General features: G+C 46.9%; 1 protein-coding gene across 4 annotated transcripts in view; it reads right to left on the bottom strand.

The window, feature by feature from the left end:
* The window catches only part of galnt1 (UDP-N-acetyl-alpha-D-galactosamine:polypeptide N-acetylgalactosaminyltransferase 1), a 63,457-nt gene that overhangs the window by 11,314 nt on the left and 31,860 nt on the right, over nt 1-20,283 (bottom strand). For all 4 annotated transcript variants that reach the window (XR_016484335.1, XM_090189270.1, XM_090189266.1 and 1 more), the window contains 8 exons: nt 18,072-18,211; nt 17,748-17,916; nt 10,603-10,769; nt 9,562-9,689; nt 9,354-9,433; nt 5,635-5,805; nt 2,579-2,696; nt 1,723-1,903 (listed from right to left, as the gene is read on the bottom strand). Coding sequence is in view for 3 of the 4 variants with exons in the window: in XM_090189266.1 (XP_090045392.1) it covers nt 1,723-1,903; nt 2,579-2,696; nt 5,635-5,805; nt 9,354-9,433; nt 9,562-9,689; nt 10,603-10,769; nt 17,748-17,916; nt 18,072-18,211 (1,154 nt within the window). In the remaining variant the exon portion in view is untranslated. The remainder of the gene's footprint in view (nt 1-1,722; nt 1,904-2,578; nt 2,697-5,634; nt 5,806-9,353; nt 9,434-9,561; nt 9,690-10,602; nt 10,770-17,747; nt 17,917-18,071; nt 18,212-20,283) is intronic.

Here is a 20,283-nt window from a genome sequence, read left to right as displayed (position 1 = left end):
AAAGGGTAAATACACCCCAAAAAGACAAGTATCAGATTTATCCCAGACCTCAGAAGCCTCCTGATGTGGTTTAAGCATTGTTCTGTATTCAGAACATCCAATGTGATTTTGAGAGTGAAAACGGGGAAAATGGAAACCTGGAAAAACAAAACCTTAAATATATTATTCTAGATAAGGTGGGCTATTTACTTCATTTTTCTGTTTCAATAAAATACACAATTTGAAGAACAAATATAATTGTGGCAATCCATATGTTGTAGTAAAAGTGTAAATACCACTTTAAATCAAGAGAACACTGGTTAAATGCTAAAAAAAAAGGTTTAATATTCTCCTACTTAGAAAATAGTCCTGGTCATATAGGCATAGACCTAGACAACTAACAATACCAAAATAAGGAACAATACACTGAATTCATCCTTTTGTTGTCATTTCAATTGCAAAGTCATGTCTTTCTACATAATACCGCAACACATTTTTTACAATCTGGGACATAAACTCGATAAAGTATTCAATATTTCCGCTGTGTATTTCAGATGGAATCAAGTTGTTACAATGTACCAGAGACCACCGAAATAGAGCTGCTTTGGCCTGGCTGGCTACTTTTCTATTTGACTGGCTACTCTATGTAGTGGTGGAAAACACCCAACACACATCCCCATGGTCACAATCACCAACTACCTAAAGGACTGGAAGAATCTTACAAACATGTTTCTCATAGAGTGTTTGATATTCTCTGGATTAGGGATTGTTATTACAGTAAGGGGAAGCAGTGAACACTAAACTTCCTGTTAGTGGAAGAGAGGTGAACCTTTGACCTTGTTCTCGCCTGTCCTCTACCTGATCTGTGCAGGGGTGTGTCTGTCAGTGGTGAGATGGCAAGGTTAATAGAGACTGTGTAGCGTGAAATTATTCTGTCCCCCCCCACGTCGCCTCTCTCTGTCAGGTCACCACGGCAACATCACATTGTTAATGGGGGGCCTGGTTGGCCCTGTCCGGGGGTATAGTTGGATGGGACCACAGTGTCTCCCGACCCCTCCTATCGCAGCCTCCAATAATTATGCTGCAATAGTTTATTGGGGGGCTAGGGTCAGTCTGTTATATCTGGAGAATTTTTCCTGTCTTATCCGGCATCTTGTGTGAACTTAAGTATGCTCCCTCTAATTCTCTCTCTCCCCCTTTCTCTCTCTCTCTCTTTCTCTTCTCTCAGAGGACCTGAGCCCTAGGACCATGCCTCAGGATTACCTGGTCTGATGACTCCTTGCTGTCCCCAGTCCACCTGGTCGTGCTGTTGCTCCAGTTTCAACTGTTCTGCCTGCGGAAATGGAACCCTGACCTGTTCACCGGACGTGCTACCTGTCCCAGACCTGCTGTTTTGGACTCTCTCTCTCTACCACACCTGCTGTCTCTAACTCTGAATGATCGGCTATGAAAAGCCAACTAACATTTACTCCTGAGGTGCTGACCTGTTGCACCCTCTACAACCACTGGGATTATTATTATTTGACCATGCTTCTGTTTTGAAACAGCCCCCAGACACACAGCAACTCGCCCCTCCCTCAGACTCACCAGGGGAGATGATGTAGAAGGCTTCTGTTTTGAAACAGCCCCCAGACACACAGCAACTCGCCCCTCCCTCAGACTCACCAGGGGAGATGATGTAGAAGGCTTCTGTTTTGAAACAGCCCCCAGACACACAGCAACTCGCCCCTCCCTCAGACTCACCAGGGGAGATGATGTAGAAGAAGTTTTTGAACTGGTCCATCCAGACCTCGGCCAGGCGTCTGTTGTTCTTATTGATGATCTGACCCGTTCCCCCTGGAAACGTGTAGGGCGTGGCCTTCCGGAACACGTGACCCACGTGAGAACACGTCACGATCTCCAACGTCCCCCCGCACTGCCAGATCTACAACACACCCGAAACACTCATGTTACAACTACATACAACTACACAACCCTGTGTGTGTGTGTGTGTGCAGGTGCACATTTCTCTGGCTAGCTAACGGAGAATTCCATCCAGCTACTATAGCAAGATACTTAGCAACGCTAACAATACTTGTACCACCACACTTTCTCCCTCACCTCCAACTTTCCAAATGCCAGTTGTTTTTCGGTTACAGCTCATGAAGTGTGCTTCATCACCCGGCTTCTCACCTATCTTTTTGTTATCATCCAGGGGACGCGCTGCTGTAACTGGCAAACTGCCTCTGCACCCTACTGCTGTCTTTCAGAGTGCCCTGATTCTGTAACTAGCACATTGGTTGTCTCTTCTCTCTGCATTCTGTTGTTATGTGAATGATTGGCTGAGCCTTGGACACAGACAGAGTTGCTCCAAACGTGCATCACTCGTTCGCTTACAAACCTGCATCGCTCGTTCGCTTACAGCCAGTAGTGATCCAAAGCTCCCCCTCCCAAACTTTTCTCATCTGATCTACACGATTCACGTAGGTCGCCTATTTTGGATTCAAAACGGTGAATTTCACCAAAAGTGAACTAGTTTGCATAGCTGGTGTGTGTGTGTGTGCTTGCATGCCCTGTGTATGTGTGCGTGTGTGTGTGCCCTGTGTATGTGTGTACTCACCCTAAAGGAGATCTCCAGGTTCTCTCCTCCCCAAATGTCCATACCTGCGTCATACGTCCCTATCTCTTGGAAATAATCTCTGTCTATAGAGAACAACCCACCGGCCATGGTAGGAGTCCTGGAGAGAGAGGGGAGAGGGGGAGAGAGAGAGAGGGGAGGGAGAGAGAGAGAGTGGAGAGAGAGAGAGAGAGAGAGAGGGGGGGGGGGGGAGAGTGGAGGGGGAGAGAGAGTGGAGGGAGAGAGAGAGAGAGGGGGAGAGGGGAGGGAGAGAGAGAGAGGGGGAGAGGGGAGGGAGAGAGAGTGGAGGGGGAGAGAGAGTGGAGGGAGAGAGAGAGAGAGGGGAGGGAGAGAGAGAGAGAGGGGAGAGTAGTGTAGGGAGAGAGTGGAGAGAGAGAGAGGGAGCGAGAGGGGAGGGGAGTGGAGAGAGAGAGGAGAGGGAGGTGGGTGGGAGCAAGGGGGGAGATAGGGTGGGGAGAGGGGGAGAGAGAAGAAAACAGTCACTCAACTACATTCTGGTTTCATGTTTGCGACAGAGATCACAAGTTTGTCCGTAGAGATGGTATCTTCAGAGGCACAAAACATCAAGTCGACCTCCAGAGATGTTTTTTCCTGTTTTTCCATCTCAATACAATTCAATTCAATGTAAGGGCTTTATCGGCATGGGAAACATTAGTTAACATTGCCTAAGCAAGAAATCTCTCTCTCTCCCTGTCAGTCTCTCAGAAGGAGGGATATACAGTGGCAGGAATAAGTATGTGAACCCTTTGGAATTACCTGGATTTCTGCATAAATTGATCATCAAATTTGATCTGACCTTCATCTGAGATCAAATCACTACAATAGACACAAACAGTGTGCTTAAACTAATAACACATAAATGATTGTATTTTTCTTGTCTATATTGAATACATAATAAAATATTCACAGTGTAGGTTGGGAAAAGTATGTGAACCCCTCCTAGGCTAATGACTTCTCCAAAAGCTAACCTGGAGTCCAATCAATGATATGAGATTAGAGATGTTGGTTAGAGTTGCCCTCCCCTATACAAAACACTCACAAAATTTGAATTTGCTATTCACAAGAAACATTGCCTGATGTGAACCATGCCTCGAACAAAAGAGATCTCAGAAGACCCAAGTTTAAGAATTGTTGACTGCATAAAGCTGGAAAGGGCTACAAAGTATCTCTAAAAGCCTTGATGTTCATCAGTCCCACGGTAAGACAAATTGTCTATAAATGTAGAAAGTTCAGCACTGTTGCTACTCTCCCTAGGAGTGGACGTCCTGCAAAGATGACTGCAAGAGCACAACGCAGAATTCTCAATGAGGTTAAGAAGAATCCTAGAGTGTCAGCTAAAGACTTACAGAAATCTCTGGAACATGCTAACATCTTGACGAGTCTACGATACATAAAACACTAAACAAGAATGGTGTTCATGAGAGAACACCACGAAAGATACCACTACTGTCAAAAAATAAACATTTCTGCATGTCTGAAGTTCGCAAAAGAGCACTTGGATATTCCACAGCGCTACTGGCAAAATATTCTGTGGACAGATGAAACTAAAGTTGAGTTGTTTGGAAGGAACACACAACACTATGTGTGGAGAAAAAAAGGCACAGCACGCCAACATCAAAACCTCATCCCAACTGTAAAGTATGGTGGAGGGAGCATCATGGTTTGGGACTGCTTTGCTGCCTCAGGGCCTGGAAAGGTTGCTATCATCAACGGAAAAATGAATTCACAAGTTTATCAAGACTTTTTGCAGGAGAATGTAAGGCTATCTGTCAACAATTGAAGCTCAACAGAAGTTGGGTGATGCAACAGGACAACGACACAAAACACAGAAATAAATCAACAACAGAATGGCTTCAACAGAAGAAAATACGCCTTCTGGAATGGCCCAGTTAGAGTGCTGACCTCAACCCGATTGAGATGCGGTGGCATAACCTCAATAGAGTGGTTCACATCACAAGAATATTTCTGAACTGAAACAGCTTTGTAAAGAGGACTGGTCCAAACTTCCTCCTGACCGCTGTGCAGGTCTGATCCACAACTACAGAACACATTTGGTTGAGGTTATTGCTTCCAAAGGAGGGTCCACCAGTTATCACATCTAAGGGTTCACATACTTTCCCCACCCTGCACCGTGACTGTTTAAACAGTGTGTTCAATAGACATGAAACCGTAGAATTGTTTGTGTGTTATTAGTTTAAGACTGTGTTTGTCTATTGTTGTGACCTAGATGAAGATCAGATCAAATTGTATGACCAATTTAAGCAGAAATCCATCTAATTCCAAAGGGTTCACATACTTTGTTGCCACCATATGTCATTGAGCTAAAGACTTGTTTTCAAGATGTTGATCAGGAAGACAACAGGGAACATGGTGCCAGTGCCACATAGAACAACAAATAGAACAGCACACATCCCCCTGGGGAAACATATTGTGGGAACACAATCTGAGCTGTGCACTGTGTGGGGAGTCACACATGTCCTGTTGTTGGCCAGCTGGGAACAGAAAAGTAGAAAAACACCTCAGCAGACCAGGCAGGGAAACAGAAAAACACCTCGGCTGATATTAGCTGGCTAAAGTTATTAGCTGGCTAAACTCAATAACATGTTGTTTTACTGAAACTACTTTACCCAGGTCACCTCACGAATAGACCTGTCTCTTTCCCTGTGTTGTGATGGAAACGGGACCTCTCAATGTGCCTCTGATAGTCCCAGTTGGACTGGTGGGGAACATGAACAGGAAGAGGTGATGAGGGACAAGCGAAAACAAACCCTGGGTTTTATTCCTGAATGTTCCCAGAGTTTCCCCATCCTCAACTACACAGGAACACAGCAACACAGCTACACCACACTGAGCTCATGTATTTGACTGAAAACAGAACTTATAACTAAGTCCCAGCTATGCCACTATTACTAGTCTATTACATTTAGATTCAGTAGAGTGTTAGAAGCAGGGATGATATCCTCACTGACTGGAGCTGAGGAGAGTCTACGTCCCAGTCTCTATGCCAGCGCTGTAGATGGGTAGTGTGTCCTACCTACCGGACGGGCAGAGTGCGGTCTCCCTTGCGGCGGTCCATCTCTCTCTGGGGTACAGGGTACCAGCGGAAGTTCAGCTTCCAGTTGAAGCCTCCGTAGGTCATGTCAGAACCAGCCATGTACTCAAACGTGTCATCACTGATCACGTCGATGATGGGACACACCACCGTTTTCCTGCAACACATATTCCCACACCACCACATCAGAAGACCTTTAGACCCACAATGACAAAGTGTTGAGTAGATGCTTGGACTTGTGAGTCCTAATCATTTCAATCACTTCTAATATCCAGAATATCTGCAGACCTCTACTGTGTTGACAACAGCAGTTACTAGTGTCTGGTGTTGCACCTGCCACTACTATCATGCTGTGTGTATACACACACACACACACACACACACACACAGCCTGCCAGTCACTAGACAAACGTCAATCAACACACACACACAGCCTGCCAGTCACTAGACAAACGTCAATCAACAGTAGGTAGGTAGTTCCTTAAATGAAGTATCCTTTAATAATAGACCACATGGAAAACTCAAAACTTTATTTTTTAAATATGAATTAAGACATGTTAAATGTCTCTCTGTGACTTCTAGGATGATTTAACCCACTTAACCGCAACATTTATCCAAGTTGAAATGTTTTATTGACACCAGTCATGAGAAACACACAATGGTAGAGTTTACAGACCATGGGCTGAGCAACCCTTCCTCCATAAGAAGACATACAGAGGGGTAGAAAGATAGAAGGTGGAGTACGCTGGGAGAAAAATGGGTTCAGAACAGAACTAAATAATAGTAATTAAGAGGTAATTAGACAAGTAGACAAATAAATAGTGAATAGATGATGAAAGGGCTCTTGACTTGGACCATAATTGGGGCACAGCCAACACGTGTGAATGAGAGAGAAAACTGACTTCCAGAATCCCTCTAGTTTGGGGCACAGCCAACACGTGTGAATGAGAGAGAAAACTGACTTCCAGAATCCCTCTAGTTTGGGGCACAGCCAACACGTGTGAATGAGAGAGAAAACTGACTTCCAGAATCCCTCTAGTTTGGGGCACAGCCAACACGTGTGAATGAGAGAGAAAACTGACTTCCAGAATCCCTCTAGTTTGGGGCACAGCCAACACGTGTGAATGAGAGAGAAAACTGACTTCCAGAATCCCTCTAGTTTGGGGCACAGCCAACATATGTGAATGAGAGAGAAAACTGACTTCCAGAATCCCTCTAGTTTGGGGCACAGCCAACACGTGTGAATGAGAGAGAAAACTGACTTCCAGAATCCCTCTAGTTTGGGGCACAGCCAACACGTGTGAATGAGAGAGAAAACTGACTTCCAGAATCCCTCTAGTTTGGGGCACAGCCAACATATGTGAATGAGAGAGAAAACTGACTTCCAGAATCCCTCTAGTTTGGGGCACAGCCAACATATGTGAATGAGAGAGAAAACTGACTTCCAGAATCCCTCTAGTTTGGGGCACAGCCAACGTGTGAATGAGAGAGAAAACTGACTTCCAGAATCCCTCTAGTTTGGGGCACAGCCAACACGTGTGAATGAGAGAGAAAACTGACTTCCAGAATCCCTCTAGTTTGGGGCACAGCCAACACGTGTGAATGAGAGAGAAAACTGACTTCCAGAATCCCTCTAGTTTGGGGCACAGCCAACACGTGTGAATGAGAGAGAAAACTGACTTCCAGAATCCCTCTAGTTTGGGGCACAGCCAACATATGTGAATGAGAGAGAAAACTGACTTCCAGAATCCCTCTAGTTTGGGGCACAGCCAACACGTGTGAATGAGAGAGAAAACTGACTTCCAGAATCCCTCTAGTTTGGGGCACAGCCAACATATGTGAATGAGAGAGAAAACTGACTTCCAGAATCCCTCTAGTTTGGGGCACAGCCAACACGTGAATGAGAGAGAAAACTGACTTCCAGAATCCCTCTAGTTTGGGGCACAGCCAACATATGTGAATGAGAGAGAAAACTGACTTCCAGAATCCCTCTAGTTTGGGGCACAGCCAACATATGTGAATGAGAGAGAAAACTGACTTCCAGAATCCCTCTAGTTTGGGGCACAGCCAACATATGTGAATGAGAGAGAAAACTGACTTCCAGAATCCCTCTAGTTTGGGGCACAGCCAACACGTGAATGAGAGAGAAAACTGACTTCCAGAATCCCTCTAGTTTGGGGCACAGCCAACACGTGAATGAGAGAGAAAACTGACTTCCAGAATCCCTCTAGTTTGGGGCACAGCCAACACGTGAATGAGAGAGAAAACTGACTTCCAGAATCCCTCTAGTTTGGGGCACAGCCAACATATGTGAATGAGAGAGAAAACTGACTTCCAGAATCCCTCTAGTTTGGGGCACAGCCAACGTGTGAATGAGAGAGAAAACTGACTTCCAGAATCCCTCTAGTTTGGGGCACAGCTAACATATGTGAATGAGAGCGAAAACTGACTTCCAGAATCCCTCTAGTTTGGGGCACAGCCAACATATGTGAATGAGAGCGAAAACTGACTTCCAGAATCCCTCTAGTTTGGGGCACAGCCAACACGTGTGAATGGGAGAGAAAACTGACTTCCAGAATCCCTCTAGTTTGGGGCACAGCCAACACGTGTGAATGAGAGAGAAAACTGACTTCCAGAATCCCCCTAGTTTGGGGCACAGCCAACACGTGTGAATGAGAGAGAAAACTGACTTCCAGAATCCCTCTAGTTTGGGGCACAGCCAACACGTGTGAATGAGAGATGTATGACAGCTTCTGCACTTATCAACCCCAACATTTATCCAAGTTATCATCATTGTAAAGCCATAGTTGCTTTGTTGCATTAAAAAAGTCATTTGTGAAGATGATTATTTATGTAATGTGAATAGTGATTCATTTTTTTAATGGTCCTTCATTGTAAGGTCAACCCAGTTAGGTGAACTAAACTCTAGTTTTAACACGGTGAAACTAGTCCTTTCAAAAATACAATTCTAAAGAAACATTGAACATCTAATAGTCAAATCCTGGTGTAAAAGCAGGTGAGCTGGTTCTACTCCTTCGGTCATTTTCTGGTGTTTTGTGGTGGAAGACTGAGCAGTTGGAGCACAGCCCTGTTACCCAGAGATACACAGGCTAGACATGTTTTAACAATGTTACTGTTTTAGTGAAGCTTGCATTCAATTGCCCCTCTCATTGCACACAACATGCTTCCATTCCTCCGTCACAAGGGAATTTATGGCTAATTTAAGATGATGTCGTCAACCCTTTGCGGTCAACTGTTACTTTATTTGCCACTTACTACAGTATTATTTTATTTAACCTCTTGAGATGGAAAACAGGTTTTTTATTCATTTGAACATGTGCTCTTTATGACAGAAGAATTTTAAAATTAGGTGAACTAAAACGTTGCTTTTCTCCACCACTGAAAACATCTAACTGGTGGAACGACCCAAGTCCTGCTGTCAGCTCAGCACATTTACAGCTGTAGCACCGAATACAATCTGACCTCTATCTCTCTCCCTCTGCTGTGTGTGTGTGTGAGTGTGTACCAGCCTGAGGACATAAGTAAACAGAGGCTTTGTAATTAAGCATAAAAAAAACACAAGGACAAGCCCCCTGCAGGCTCAACAAATTGTTACTCATTTATTTATTACACCCAGCGTATGTGTGTGTGTGTGTGTGTGTGTGTGTGGTGTGTGTGTGATGTGCCTGTGGGTGTGTAACATACCTGTCTAGTTTGATGCGGGCCAGTAGAGGTTCCAGCCAGCCAATGGTGCACTCACAGTGAGCATCTAGAAACGTGATCACCTACATGACAACAAACACTTTACTGTTACAGAGAGGCTACTGACAGCTGCTGCATCTGAGCAGCATTTCACCATTCATACACACACACACACACACACACACACACACACACACACACACACACACACCTGTCCGGTGGAGAGTGAGGCTCCTTTCAGTCGAGCTCTGATCAGTCCAGATCTCTGTTCCATCCTCACCACTCTGACTGGAACCTCCATCCTCCTGACATACTGCTCTAACGGCCGCTTCAGGAAGTCTACAACATACACACACATCACACACACACACACATCATAGACACACACACACATCACACACAAATGCAAGCCCAAAAACATATAATTAGTGTACTACCAGACCCATAGATGGAATAAATCCATAATCTGTAGATATATGTGTTTGTGTGTGTGTGTGTGTGTGTGTGTGTGTGTGTGTGCGTGTATATGTGTGTATGTGTGTGTGTGTATATGTGTGTATGTGTGTGTATATGTGTGTATATGTGTGTGTGTCTGTGTGTGTGTGTGTATGTGTGTGTATATGTGTATATGTGTGTGTATATGTGTGTGTGTATATGTGTGTGTATATGTGTGTGTGTATATGTGTGTGTGTGTGTATATGTGTGTGTATATGTGTGTGTGTATATGTGTGTGTGTGTGTGTGTATATATGTGTGTGTATATATGTGTGTGTGTGTGTATACATGTCAGCATACCTGAGTATGGTGAGTGAAAGAGAGAGTGTGATCTCTGGTGTGGTCTGACTGGTAAGTGATATCTCCCTCCCAGACAGCATGCTCTCAGAGCTAAAGGATACCACCGACCCACTATCCCTTCCCCCTCCTCCCTTTCATCCCTCTATCCCAGGGGGTCAATAGGGGAACAGAGGGGGGTTGGAGGGAGGCTGGGGGTAATCCCTGCTCCCGGGGTATTATGGACCTAATAATCTGCCCAAACAGGGATTAACAGCACTGGGCTGAGAGACAAGACACAGCACTCACACACACACACACACACACAAACAATAGCAAACACACACACACAGACGCATACATGCAGTCACACAGAGACACACAGTCACACACACATATTGTGCACACAGCCTTACACAGCATTTAGGAACAAGCCCAGATAAGCCCAGAAAAAGAGACAGACAGTGCATCTCAGCGTGTACCTCTCTCACTAGCATCGTCCACCAGTACCACCTCCTCCAGCAGAGACTTGGGGGAGCGGTCGATGACAGAGCGGACGGTCCGCAGCAGAGTGGACCAGGCCTCATTGTGGAACACGATCACTACACTGGTACGAGGCAGATCGTCTGGATACAGCTTATTCTTACAGCTACGGAAGAGACAGAGAGAGAGAAACTAGCAGTTAGAGACTACATATACAAGACAACACATACACACAGAGAACACATACACACACTCACACAGAGAACGCATACAGAACACACACAGAGAACACACTCACACACCCACACAGAGAACACATACACACAGAGAGAACACATACAGAACACACACAGACACACACACACACACAGAGAGAACACATACAGAACACACACACACGAGAGAACACATACAGAACCCACACACAGAGAACACATTCAGAACACACACACACACACACACACACACACACACACACACACACACACACACACACACACACACAACACATACAGAACACACACACAGAGAACACACACACACACAGAGAACATATACAGAACACACACACACAGAAGGGTCTTTCATGATGAACTGCAGTAATGTTTCCTGTGGTTCTGGAACAAGCAGCACATGATTTCATCATTAATATACATGGTGCATATCGTCCCCAATAACTTCAGCACACAGCTGGAGCCACATGACAGATGGGGTGACATGGCCTTTGACATGAGTGGATTTGAAAGATCAGGAAAATGAGCATCAAAGAGAATCATGCTCCCTCCCTCAATCCTGCTCCCTCCCTCACACCTGCTCCCTCCCTACCTCCCTCACTCCCTCCTGCTCCCTACCTCCCTCACTCCTGCTCCTGCCCTCCCTCCCTCACTCCTGCTCCCTCCCTACCTCCCTCACTCCTGCTCCCTCCCGCCCTCACTCCTGCTCCCGCCCTCACTCCTGCTCCTGCCCTCACTCCCGCTCCCGCCCTCACTCCCTCACTCCTGCTCCCTCCCGCCCACACTCTTGCTCCCTCCCTCCCTCACTCACTCCTGCTCCCTCCCGCCCTCACTCCTGCCCTCCCTCCCTCACTCCTGCTCCCGCCCTCCGTCCCTCACTCCTGCTCCCTCCCTCACTCACTCCTGCTCCCTCCCTCACTCACTCCTGCTCCCTCCCTCCCCCACTCCTGCTCCCTCCCTCCCGCCCTGCCTCCCTCCCTCACTCCTACTCCCTCCCACCCTCCCTCACTGCTGCTCCCTCCCTCCCTCCCTCACTGCTGCTCCCTCCCTCCCTCACTCACTCCTGCTCCCTCACTCACTCCTGCTCCCTCCCTCCCTCCCCCACTTCTGCTCCCTCCCTCCCTCCCCCACTCCTGCTCCCTCCCGCCCTGCCTCCCTCCCTCACTCCTGCTCCTTCCCTCCCTCCTGCTCCCTCCCTCACTCACTCCTGCTCCCTCCCTCCCTCCCCCACTCCTGCTCCCTCCCTCCCCCACTCCTGCTCCCTCCCGCCCCCCCTCCCTCCCTCACTCCTGCTCCCTCCCTCTTGCCCTCACTCCTGCTCCCTCCCTACCTCACTCCTGCTCCCTCCCTCTTGCCCTCACTCCTGCTCCCTCCCTCCCTCACTCCTGCTCCCTCCCTCTTGCCCTCACTCCTGCTCCCTCCTGCCCTCCCTCCATATATCTGCAGAATGTTCCCTCTCTCCCCACCCCTCCCTCAGAGTGATGGAATGTAGCAGGGGAGGAGAGGTGAGAGAAGAGGTGAGGATTCCTTCCCTCCTCCAGTTGCTCTGTCTTTGGAACCTATTACCTCACACACACAATCGTGGTGTGTGTGTGTGTGTGTGTGTGTGTGTGTGTGTTTCTGCTCGTAGGGAGGGGATAAAACAGTTGCGTCAGATTACTCACTTGTCCACACACACATCAACACACACCAACACAAACTTACCTAACCCTGTGAGCTACTAGCATGACTTTCCAGACATGATCTATGCTCCGAGACAGACAGAAAACATGACGTCTATAACTCATCATCATCAAGAGTGTGTGTGTGTGTGTGTGTGTGTGTGTGTGTGTGTGTGTGTGTGTGTGTGTGAGACGTATACATGGAGAAAGAGAGAGTAGACAAGTTGTGAAAGGAACAACTGGGTTATAGTGTAATCAGCTGCAGGCTGAAGATGAGGCAGTACATTGTGGGGGAGGTCAGTACATTGTGGGGGAGGTCAGTACATTGTGGGGGTGGTCAGTACATTGTGGGGGTGGTCAGTACATTGTGGGGGAGGTCAGTACATTGTGGGGGAGGTCAGTACATTGTGGGGGAGGTCAGTACATTGTGGGGGAGGTCAGTACATTGTGGGGGAGGTCAGTACATTGTGGGAGAGGTCAGTACATTGTGGGGGAGGTCAGTACATTGTGGGGGAGGTCAGTACATTGTGAGGGAGGTCAGTACATTGTGGGGGAGGTCAGTACATTGTGGGAGAGGTCAGTACATTGTGGGGGAGGTCAGTACATTGTGGGGGAGGTCAGTACATTGTGGGGGAGGTCAGTACATTGTGGGGGAGGTCAGTACATTGTGGGAGCCCCACCCAGACCAGCTCCAGCCCCACCCAGCTCCAGCCCCACCCAGACCAGCTCCAGCCCCACCCAGCTCCAGGCCCACCCAGACCCAGACCAGCTCCAGGCTCACCCAGACCCAGACCAGCTCCAGGCCCACCCAGACCCAGACCAGCTCCAGCCCCACCCATTCCCAGACCAGCTCCAGGCCCACCCAGGCCCAGACCAGCTCCAGGCCCACCCATTCCCAGACCAGCTCCAGGCCCACCCAGACCCAGACCAGCTCCAGGCCCAACCAGACCCAGACCAGCTCCAGCCCCACCCATTCCCAGACCAGCTCCAGGCCCACCCACTTCCAGACCAGCTCCAAACCCACCCAGCTCCAGGCCCACCCATTCCCAGACCAGCTCCAGCCCCACCCATTCCCAGACCAGCTCCAGGCCCACCCATTCCCAGACCAGCTCCAGTCCCACCCATTCCCAGACCAGCTCCAGGCCCACCCAGACCGAGAACAGCTCCAGGCCCACCCAGACCCAGACCAGCCCCACCCATTCCCAGACCAGCTCCAGGCCCACCCACTTCCAGACCAGCTCCAAACCCACCCAGCCCCAGACCAGCTCCAAACCCACCCAGCCCCACCCGGACCAGCTCCAGGCCAGCCCTGCCCAGCCCTACTCCAGGCCAGCCCCACCCCTATCCAGCCCAGTTCCACCCCTACCCTACCCAGTCCAGCTCCACCCCCAACCAGCCCAGCCCCTATCCAGCCCAGCTCCACCCCTATCCAGCCCAGCTCCACCCCCACCCAGCCCAGCACCATCCCTATCCAGCCCAGCTTCACCCCCACCCAGCCCAACTCCAGCCCAGTCACTGCTGCTATTGACTGAGTCTTATCTGTTAATTGGAAAAGCAGGTGGAGGGAGACGAGCCTGGGACAAAACACTCTCAGTAATCAACTAAAGCTCAGAAAGAGAAACACATTTCACACATCAATGTGCACTGTCTGACTCCAGGCAAGGCTGTGTGTGTGTGTTAGGCTTGGGCGGTATCCAGATGTTCGTCATCCCAACCTTCTCTCATCCCGGGATTTACGGTATAACCGGCACAGCACACAAGGGGGCGCTAAAAACACAAGAAAAGCCATTGGGCCTCTAATACCAGGATGCTAACAAAATTCGCACAAACTAAAAGCTATATCACATAGATGCTGTTAGCTAAACGCTAATGAGCAAAAACGAACATAAACTAACCGCAAATGCAAATCCTGCTCATAAAGTTACACAAGCATAGCTAGAGGAGCAGAGGGGAGAAGAAAGGTAGAAGATATAAACGCTAAAGGAAGCACAGGGAGAGATTTAGCAGCAGTACAGAAAACTCATCCAGAGATCTTTGATTTCTGGCAAAAAGCCATTATAAGATATCAGATGGCAAACGTTTAATAGTGAATTGGAGTGTAAATTCATCTCATGTGCGCTGCAGAAGAGAGACTCAAGTGTTCTGGGGAACTACACTTCATAATGTAAAATAATGTGACAGCTGAAATGAAGAACACAAACAGACCTTTCATATGCCTGGAAGGTCGAGTCATTAACATAATCTATAACGATTCATCTATAACGAATCATCTTTAACTAATCGTCAATAACAAACTAGATAATAACAGATATTTGTCTAACATCTATTCTAATGACCTATAACTAACCATCTGTAACTAACTAACAAACCATAACAATAACTAATAATCATCAATAATAACCTAATACCAAATCACTGCAATTATCTATATTATATTAAAAACTGTCTGGTTCAGGCCCCGAATGCTGATTGGCTGACAGCCGTGCTATATCAGACCGTATACCATGGGTATGACAAAACATTTATTTTCACTGCTCTAATTATATTGGTAACCAGTTTATAATAGCAATAAGGCACCTCGAGGGTTTGTGATATATGGGCAATATATCACGGCTAAGGGCTGTATCCAGGAATAAGAAGAGCCCTTAGCCGTGGTATATTGGCCATATATCATACCCCCTTGGGCCTTATTGCTAAAATATAAATTGGTTGGTTTGAGGCCTGATTGCTGATTGGCTGTAAGCTGTGGTATATCAGACTGTATACCATGGGTGTAACAAAAACATTATTTGTAATGTTCTAATTACCTTAGTAACCAGTTTGTAATATCAATAAGGCACCTCGGGGTTTGTGGCATAAGGCCAATTGAGCACAGCTTTAATAAAGATATGTTATTAGTCTGTTGTAGGTGATTATCTCTAGACTAGAGAGGATCTGTTGTAGGTGATTATCTCTAGACTAGAGAGGATCTGTTGTAGGTGATTATCTCTAGACTAGAGAGGATCTGTTGTAGGTGATTATCTCTAGACTAGAGGATCTGTTATAGGTGATTATCTCTAGACTAGAGAGGATCTGTTGTAGGTGATTATCTCTAGACTAGAGAGGATCTGTTGTAGGTGATTATCTCTAGACTAGAGAGGATCTGTTGTAGGTGATTATCTCTAGACTAGAGAGGATCTGTTGTAGGTGATTATCTCTATACTATAGAGCACATATGTCAGAGTCAAGGCCCGCGGGCCACATCCGGCCCGCAAGAAGGTTTTTTACGGCCCCTGGGATGATCTTGATTTATTATTAGAACCGGCCCGCAGCAAGCCGGCAGCCCGCAGATCTTTTACACGCACCAATACTACATTTCCCACAATGCAAAGGTGACGCACCGAGCAGTAGGCTGCTTCATTTAAATATTTATTGGCACAGCAGTCGTCAGCATCACAGTAAAATTAACTTTCAGATACCCATCAAAAATGGCAAAACGGAAGGTGGATACTGAGAACCGGGGGTTTCAAACAAGGTGGGAGTCGGAGTATATGTTCACGAAGGTAGCTGGAAAACCTGTGTGTCTTCTGTGTGGAGAAAGTGTGGCGGTACTGAAAGAGTATAATCTGAGACGACATTATGAAACGAAACACGCGGACAAAAACAAGAATATGGACATGGAACAAAGGCTACAAAAGGCAGAGGAATTAAAACGAGGCCTCAAATCTCGACAGGCTCTGTTCAAAAAAGCCAAATCACAAGGCCAGGCTGCTGTCAAGGCCAGTTTTATTTTGGCAGAAGAGATCGCTAAATCAGCCCGGCCATTTACGGAGGGGGATTTCATCAAAAACTGCATGATTAAAGTTTGTGACGAAGTTTGCCCAGAAAAAAGGCAACTCTTTTTAAATGTGAGTCTGAGCAGAAACACCATTGCCGAGAGAGTAGACCAGTTGTCCATCAATCTAAAAGAGCAGCTTGTGAAAAAGGGAAAAGATTTTATTGCATATTCCTTGGCTGTGGATGAGAGCACCGACATTTCTGACATTGCCCAGTTGTCAATTTTCATCCGCGGAGTGGACTCCAACCTAAGCGTGACAGAGGAGTTTTTGGCTTTACGTCCTATGCATGGCACAACTACGGGGCATGATTTGTATGAAGAGGTGTCAAGATGTGTAAATGAGATGGAGCTGCCTTGGGAAAAACTCGTGGGTTTGACAATTATATTTTAAAAATATTTCAGTTGAGTGGATGATAGAAAATTGCTATTATTGTTTTTTCTTTGAAGTAAATTTAGCCCACTTTTGCTAAAATAGAAAATATAGTCTACTGATGGTGCCTTGAATACCGGTTTCTTTCATTTAATGTTCATGTTATGGGGATATTTATATAAAGGAAATTTGTCTTTTGTGTCTGTTGAAAATTAAAGATTACTGACAGAGCCATAAGAAAATATTGCTTTATTTATCTGATCATATTGTAATATATTTGTTAGGTTTTCAGTAGGTTCAATTAGGTTCACTAGACTATATGCGTCATTTAAAAATTTTTCAATGAACATTCGAACAGTCCGGCCCTCGTCTTGTAGCTGATTTTTTTATTTGGCCCTCCGTCCATTTGACTTTGACACCCCTGCTATAGAGGATCTGTTGTTCACTGTAACATGGACAATAAAGCACAGTTTAAAAAAATATATGGTATTAGTCTGTAGTAAGTGATTATCTCTAAACTAGAGAGGATCTGTTGTAGGTGATTATCTCTAGACTATAGAGGATCTGTTGTTCGCTGTAACATGGACAATAAAGCACAGCTTTAATAAAGATATGTTATTAGTCTGTTGTAGGTGATTATCTCTAGACTAGAGAGGATCTGTTGTAGGTGATTATCTCTAGACTAGAGGGGGATCTGTTGTAGGTGCTTATCTCTAGACTATAGAGGATCTGTTGTAGGTGATTATCTCTAGACTAGAGAGGATCTGTTGTAGGTGCTTATCTCTAGACTAGAGAGGATATGTTCTAGGTGATTATCTCTACACTAGAGAGGATCTGTTGTAGGTGATTATCTCTAGACTAGAGAGGATATGTTGTAGGTGATTATCTCTAGACTAGAGAGGATCTGTTGTAGGTGATTATCTCTAGACTAGAGAGGATCTGTTGTAGGTGATTATCTCTAGACTAGAGAGGATCTGTTGTAGGTGATTATCTCTAGACTAGAGAGGATATGTTGTTTGTTGTAACATGGACAATAAAGATGGATTACCAGCTATAGACTCACCCCTCCAGGCGGACATCAGGCAGGGTTCTGTTGAATGCGATCATCTCCGAGGCCATCAGGTTAAACTGGTTGATCTTAAACATCTCCTTCATCTTCTCCTGGTTCTCTTTAGAAATCACCACAGGTTTACCTCCTTCTCCTGGACCCTCCCTGGGACGCAATACTGTATCTACAACACCACAGAGAGAGAGAGAGGGGTGAGTGTGTGTGTGTGTGTGTGTGTGTGTGCGCGCGTGTGTGTGTGTGTGTGTGTGTGTGTGTGTGTGTGTGTGTGTGTGTGTGTGTGTGTGTGTGTGTGCAATGTGTTTGTGTGTGTGTGCTCACCGTCCCTGCCTGGCAGGCCCCTCTCCCTCTTGTCATCACACTTGTTACACTCGCTGAAGTAGAGCAGGATGAACATGTCCAACATCACCCACACCAGGGAGGTGGCCAGAACCACCTTACAGTAGGCAAACCTCCGCATCCTAGAGAGACAGGAGACAGGAGACAGGAGAGAGACAGAGAGAGGAGAGGAGAGAGAGAGGAGAGAGAGAGAGAAGAGAGAGGAGAGAGGAGAGAGAGACAGAGAGCGAGAGAGGAGAGAGAGGTAATAAGATGAACACCAGGAAGTTAACCTCAGACTTCCTCATTATGTTACAGAGAGAAATGGCTAGTCACAATCACACACCTTACACTCTTAGAAAAAAAGGTGCTATCTAGAACCTAAAATGGTTCTTCGGCTGTCCCCATAGGAGAACCCTTGAAGAAACATTTTTGGTTCCTAGTAAAACCCTTTTGGTTTCCAGGTGAACCCTTCTGGGTTCCATGAAGAACCTTTTCCACAGAGGGTTCTACATGGGGACAGCTGAACCACCATTTTGGAACCCTTTTTTTCTAAGAGTGGATCAATTAAAGCTTTCTTTCTCTCTCTCCCTCTGTCTCGTATCTCTCCGTGTCTCTCTCCTTTCTCTGCTGACCAAAACACACCCTGTCCTCTCCCTCTGTCTCGTATCTCTCCGTGTCTCTCTCCTTTCTCTGCTGACCAAAACACACCCTGTCCTCTCCCTCTGTATCGTATCTCTCCGTGTCTCTCTCCTTTCTCTGCTGACCAAAACACACCCTGTCCTAACCACCTGTCCTCTCCCTCTCCCATCTCTTATCTGCCGTGTGGTTAACACACCCTGTCCTAACCACCTGTCCTCTCCCATCTCTTATCTGCCGTGTGGTTAACACACCCTGTCCTAACCACCTGTCCTCTCCCATCTCTTATCTGCTGTGTGGTTAACACACCCTGTCCTAACCACCTGTCCTCTCCCTCTCCCATCTCTTATCTGCCGTGTGGTTAACACACCCTGTCCTAACCACCTGTCCTCTCCCATCTCTTATCTGCTGTGTGTCTGTCTCTCTGTCTCCTCTCTAACTGTGCAGTGGTCTCCTCTCTCTGTCTCCTCTCTAACTGTGCAGAGGTCTCCTCTCTCTGTCTCCTCTCTAACTGTGCAGTGGTCTCCTCTCTCTCTCTGTCTCTCTCTAACTGTGCAGTGGTCTCCTTTCTCTCTCTCTCTGTCTCCTCTCTAACTGTGCAGTGGTCTCTCTCTCTCTCTCTCTCTAACTGTGCTGTGGTCTCCTCTATCTATCTCTCTAACTGTGCAGTGGTCTCCTCTCTCTCTCTCTAACTGTGCTGTGGTCTCCTCTATCTATCTCTCTAAATGTGCAGTGGTCTCCTCTCTCTCTCTCTAACTGTGCAGTGCTCTCCTCTCTCTCTCTCTCCTTTAACTGTGCAGTGGTCTCCTCTCTCTATCTAACTGTGCAGTGCTCTCCTCTCTCTCTCTCCTTTAACTGTGCAGTGGTCTCCTCTCTGTCTCTCTCTCCTCTAACTGTGCAGTGCTCTCCTCTCTCTCTCTGTCTCTCTCTCTCTAACTGTGCAGTGGTCCTCCTCTCTCTCTCTCTCTCTCTCTCTCTCTCTAACTGTGCAGTGGTCTCCTCTCTCTCTCTCTCTGTCTCATCTCTAACTGTGCAGTGGTCTCCTCTCTCTCTCTGTCTCTCTCTCCTTTAACTGTGCAGTGCTCTCCTCTCTCTCTAACTGTGCAGTGGTCTCCTTTCTCTCTCTGTCTCTCTCTAACTGTGCAGTGGTCTCCTCTCTCTCTCTCTCTAACTGTGCAGTGGTCTCTCTCTCTCTCTCTCTAACTGTGCAGTGGTCTCCTCTCTCTCTCCTGTAACTGTGCAGTGCTCTCCTCTCTCTCTCTCTGTCACGTGCCTCTCAGGTTTCAAGAGGAGGAAAGCCATTCTGCAGTCAGCCATGCCAACATCTCCTCCCCTCTATAGAGTTCACAGTGAATGAACAGGCCAGGCTTCCTCAGGGCCAGAGTCTACAGTTACCAGAGACGATATTTCCTCCTAAGAGCTCAGGAGCTTGACCTTTAAATGTTTCATTTCATCAACGGTATAGTACAGCTTGATACACTTCTGTCTCCTCTTCTACCTCTCCCTGTCTTACTCTATCCTCACTGGCCCCTCCACTGGGCAGAGTACGGTGGCCTGGTGGAGAGAAGTGTGTGTT

Source organism: Oncorhynchus mykiss, chromosome 2 (assembly GCF_057628025.1).
Source record: "Oncorhynchus mykiss isolate SJ-2025 chromosome 2, ASM5762802v1, whole genome shotgun sequence".
Classification (NCBI taxonomy): domain Eukaryota; kingdom Metazoa; phylum Chordata; class Actinopteri; order Salmoniformes; family Salmonidae; genus Oncorhynchus; species Oncorhynchus mykiss.
The sequence above is the reverse complement of the archived record's forward strand: the minus strand, read 5'-3'. Positions and strand labels throughout refer to the sequence as shown.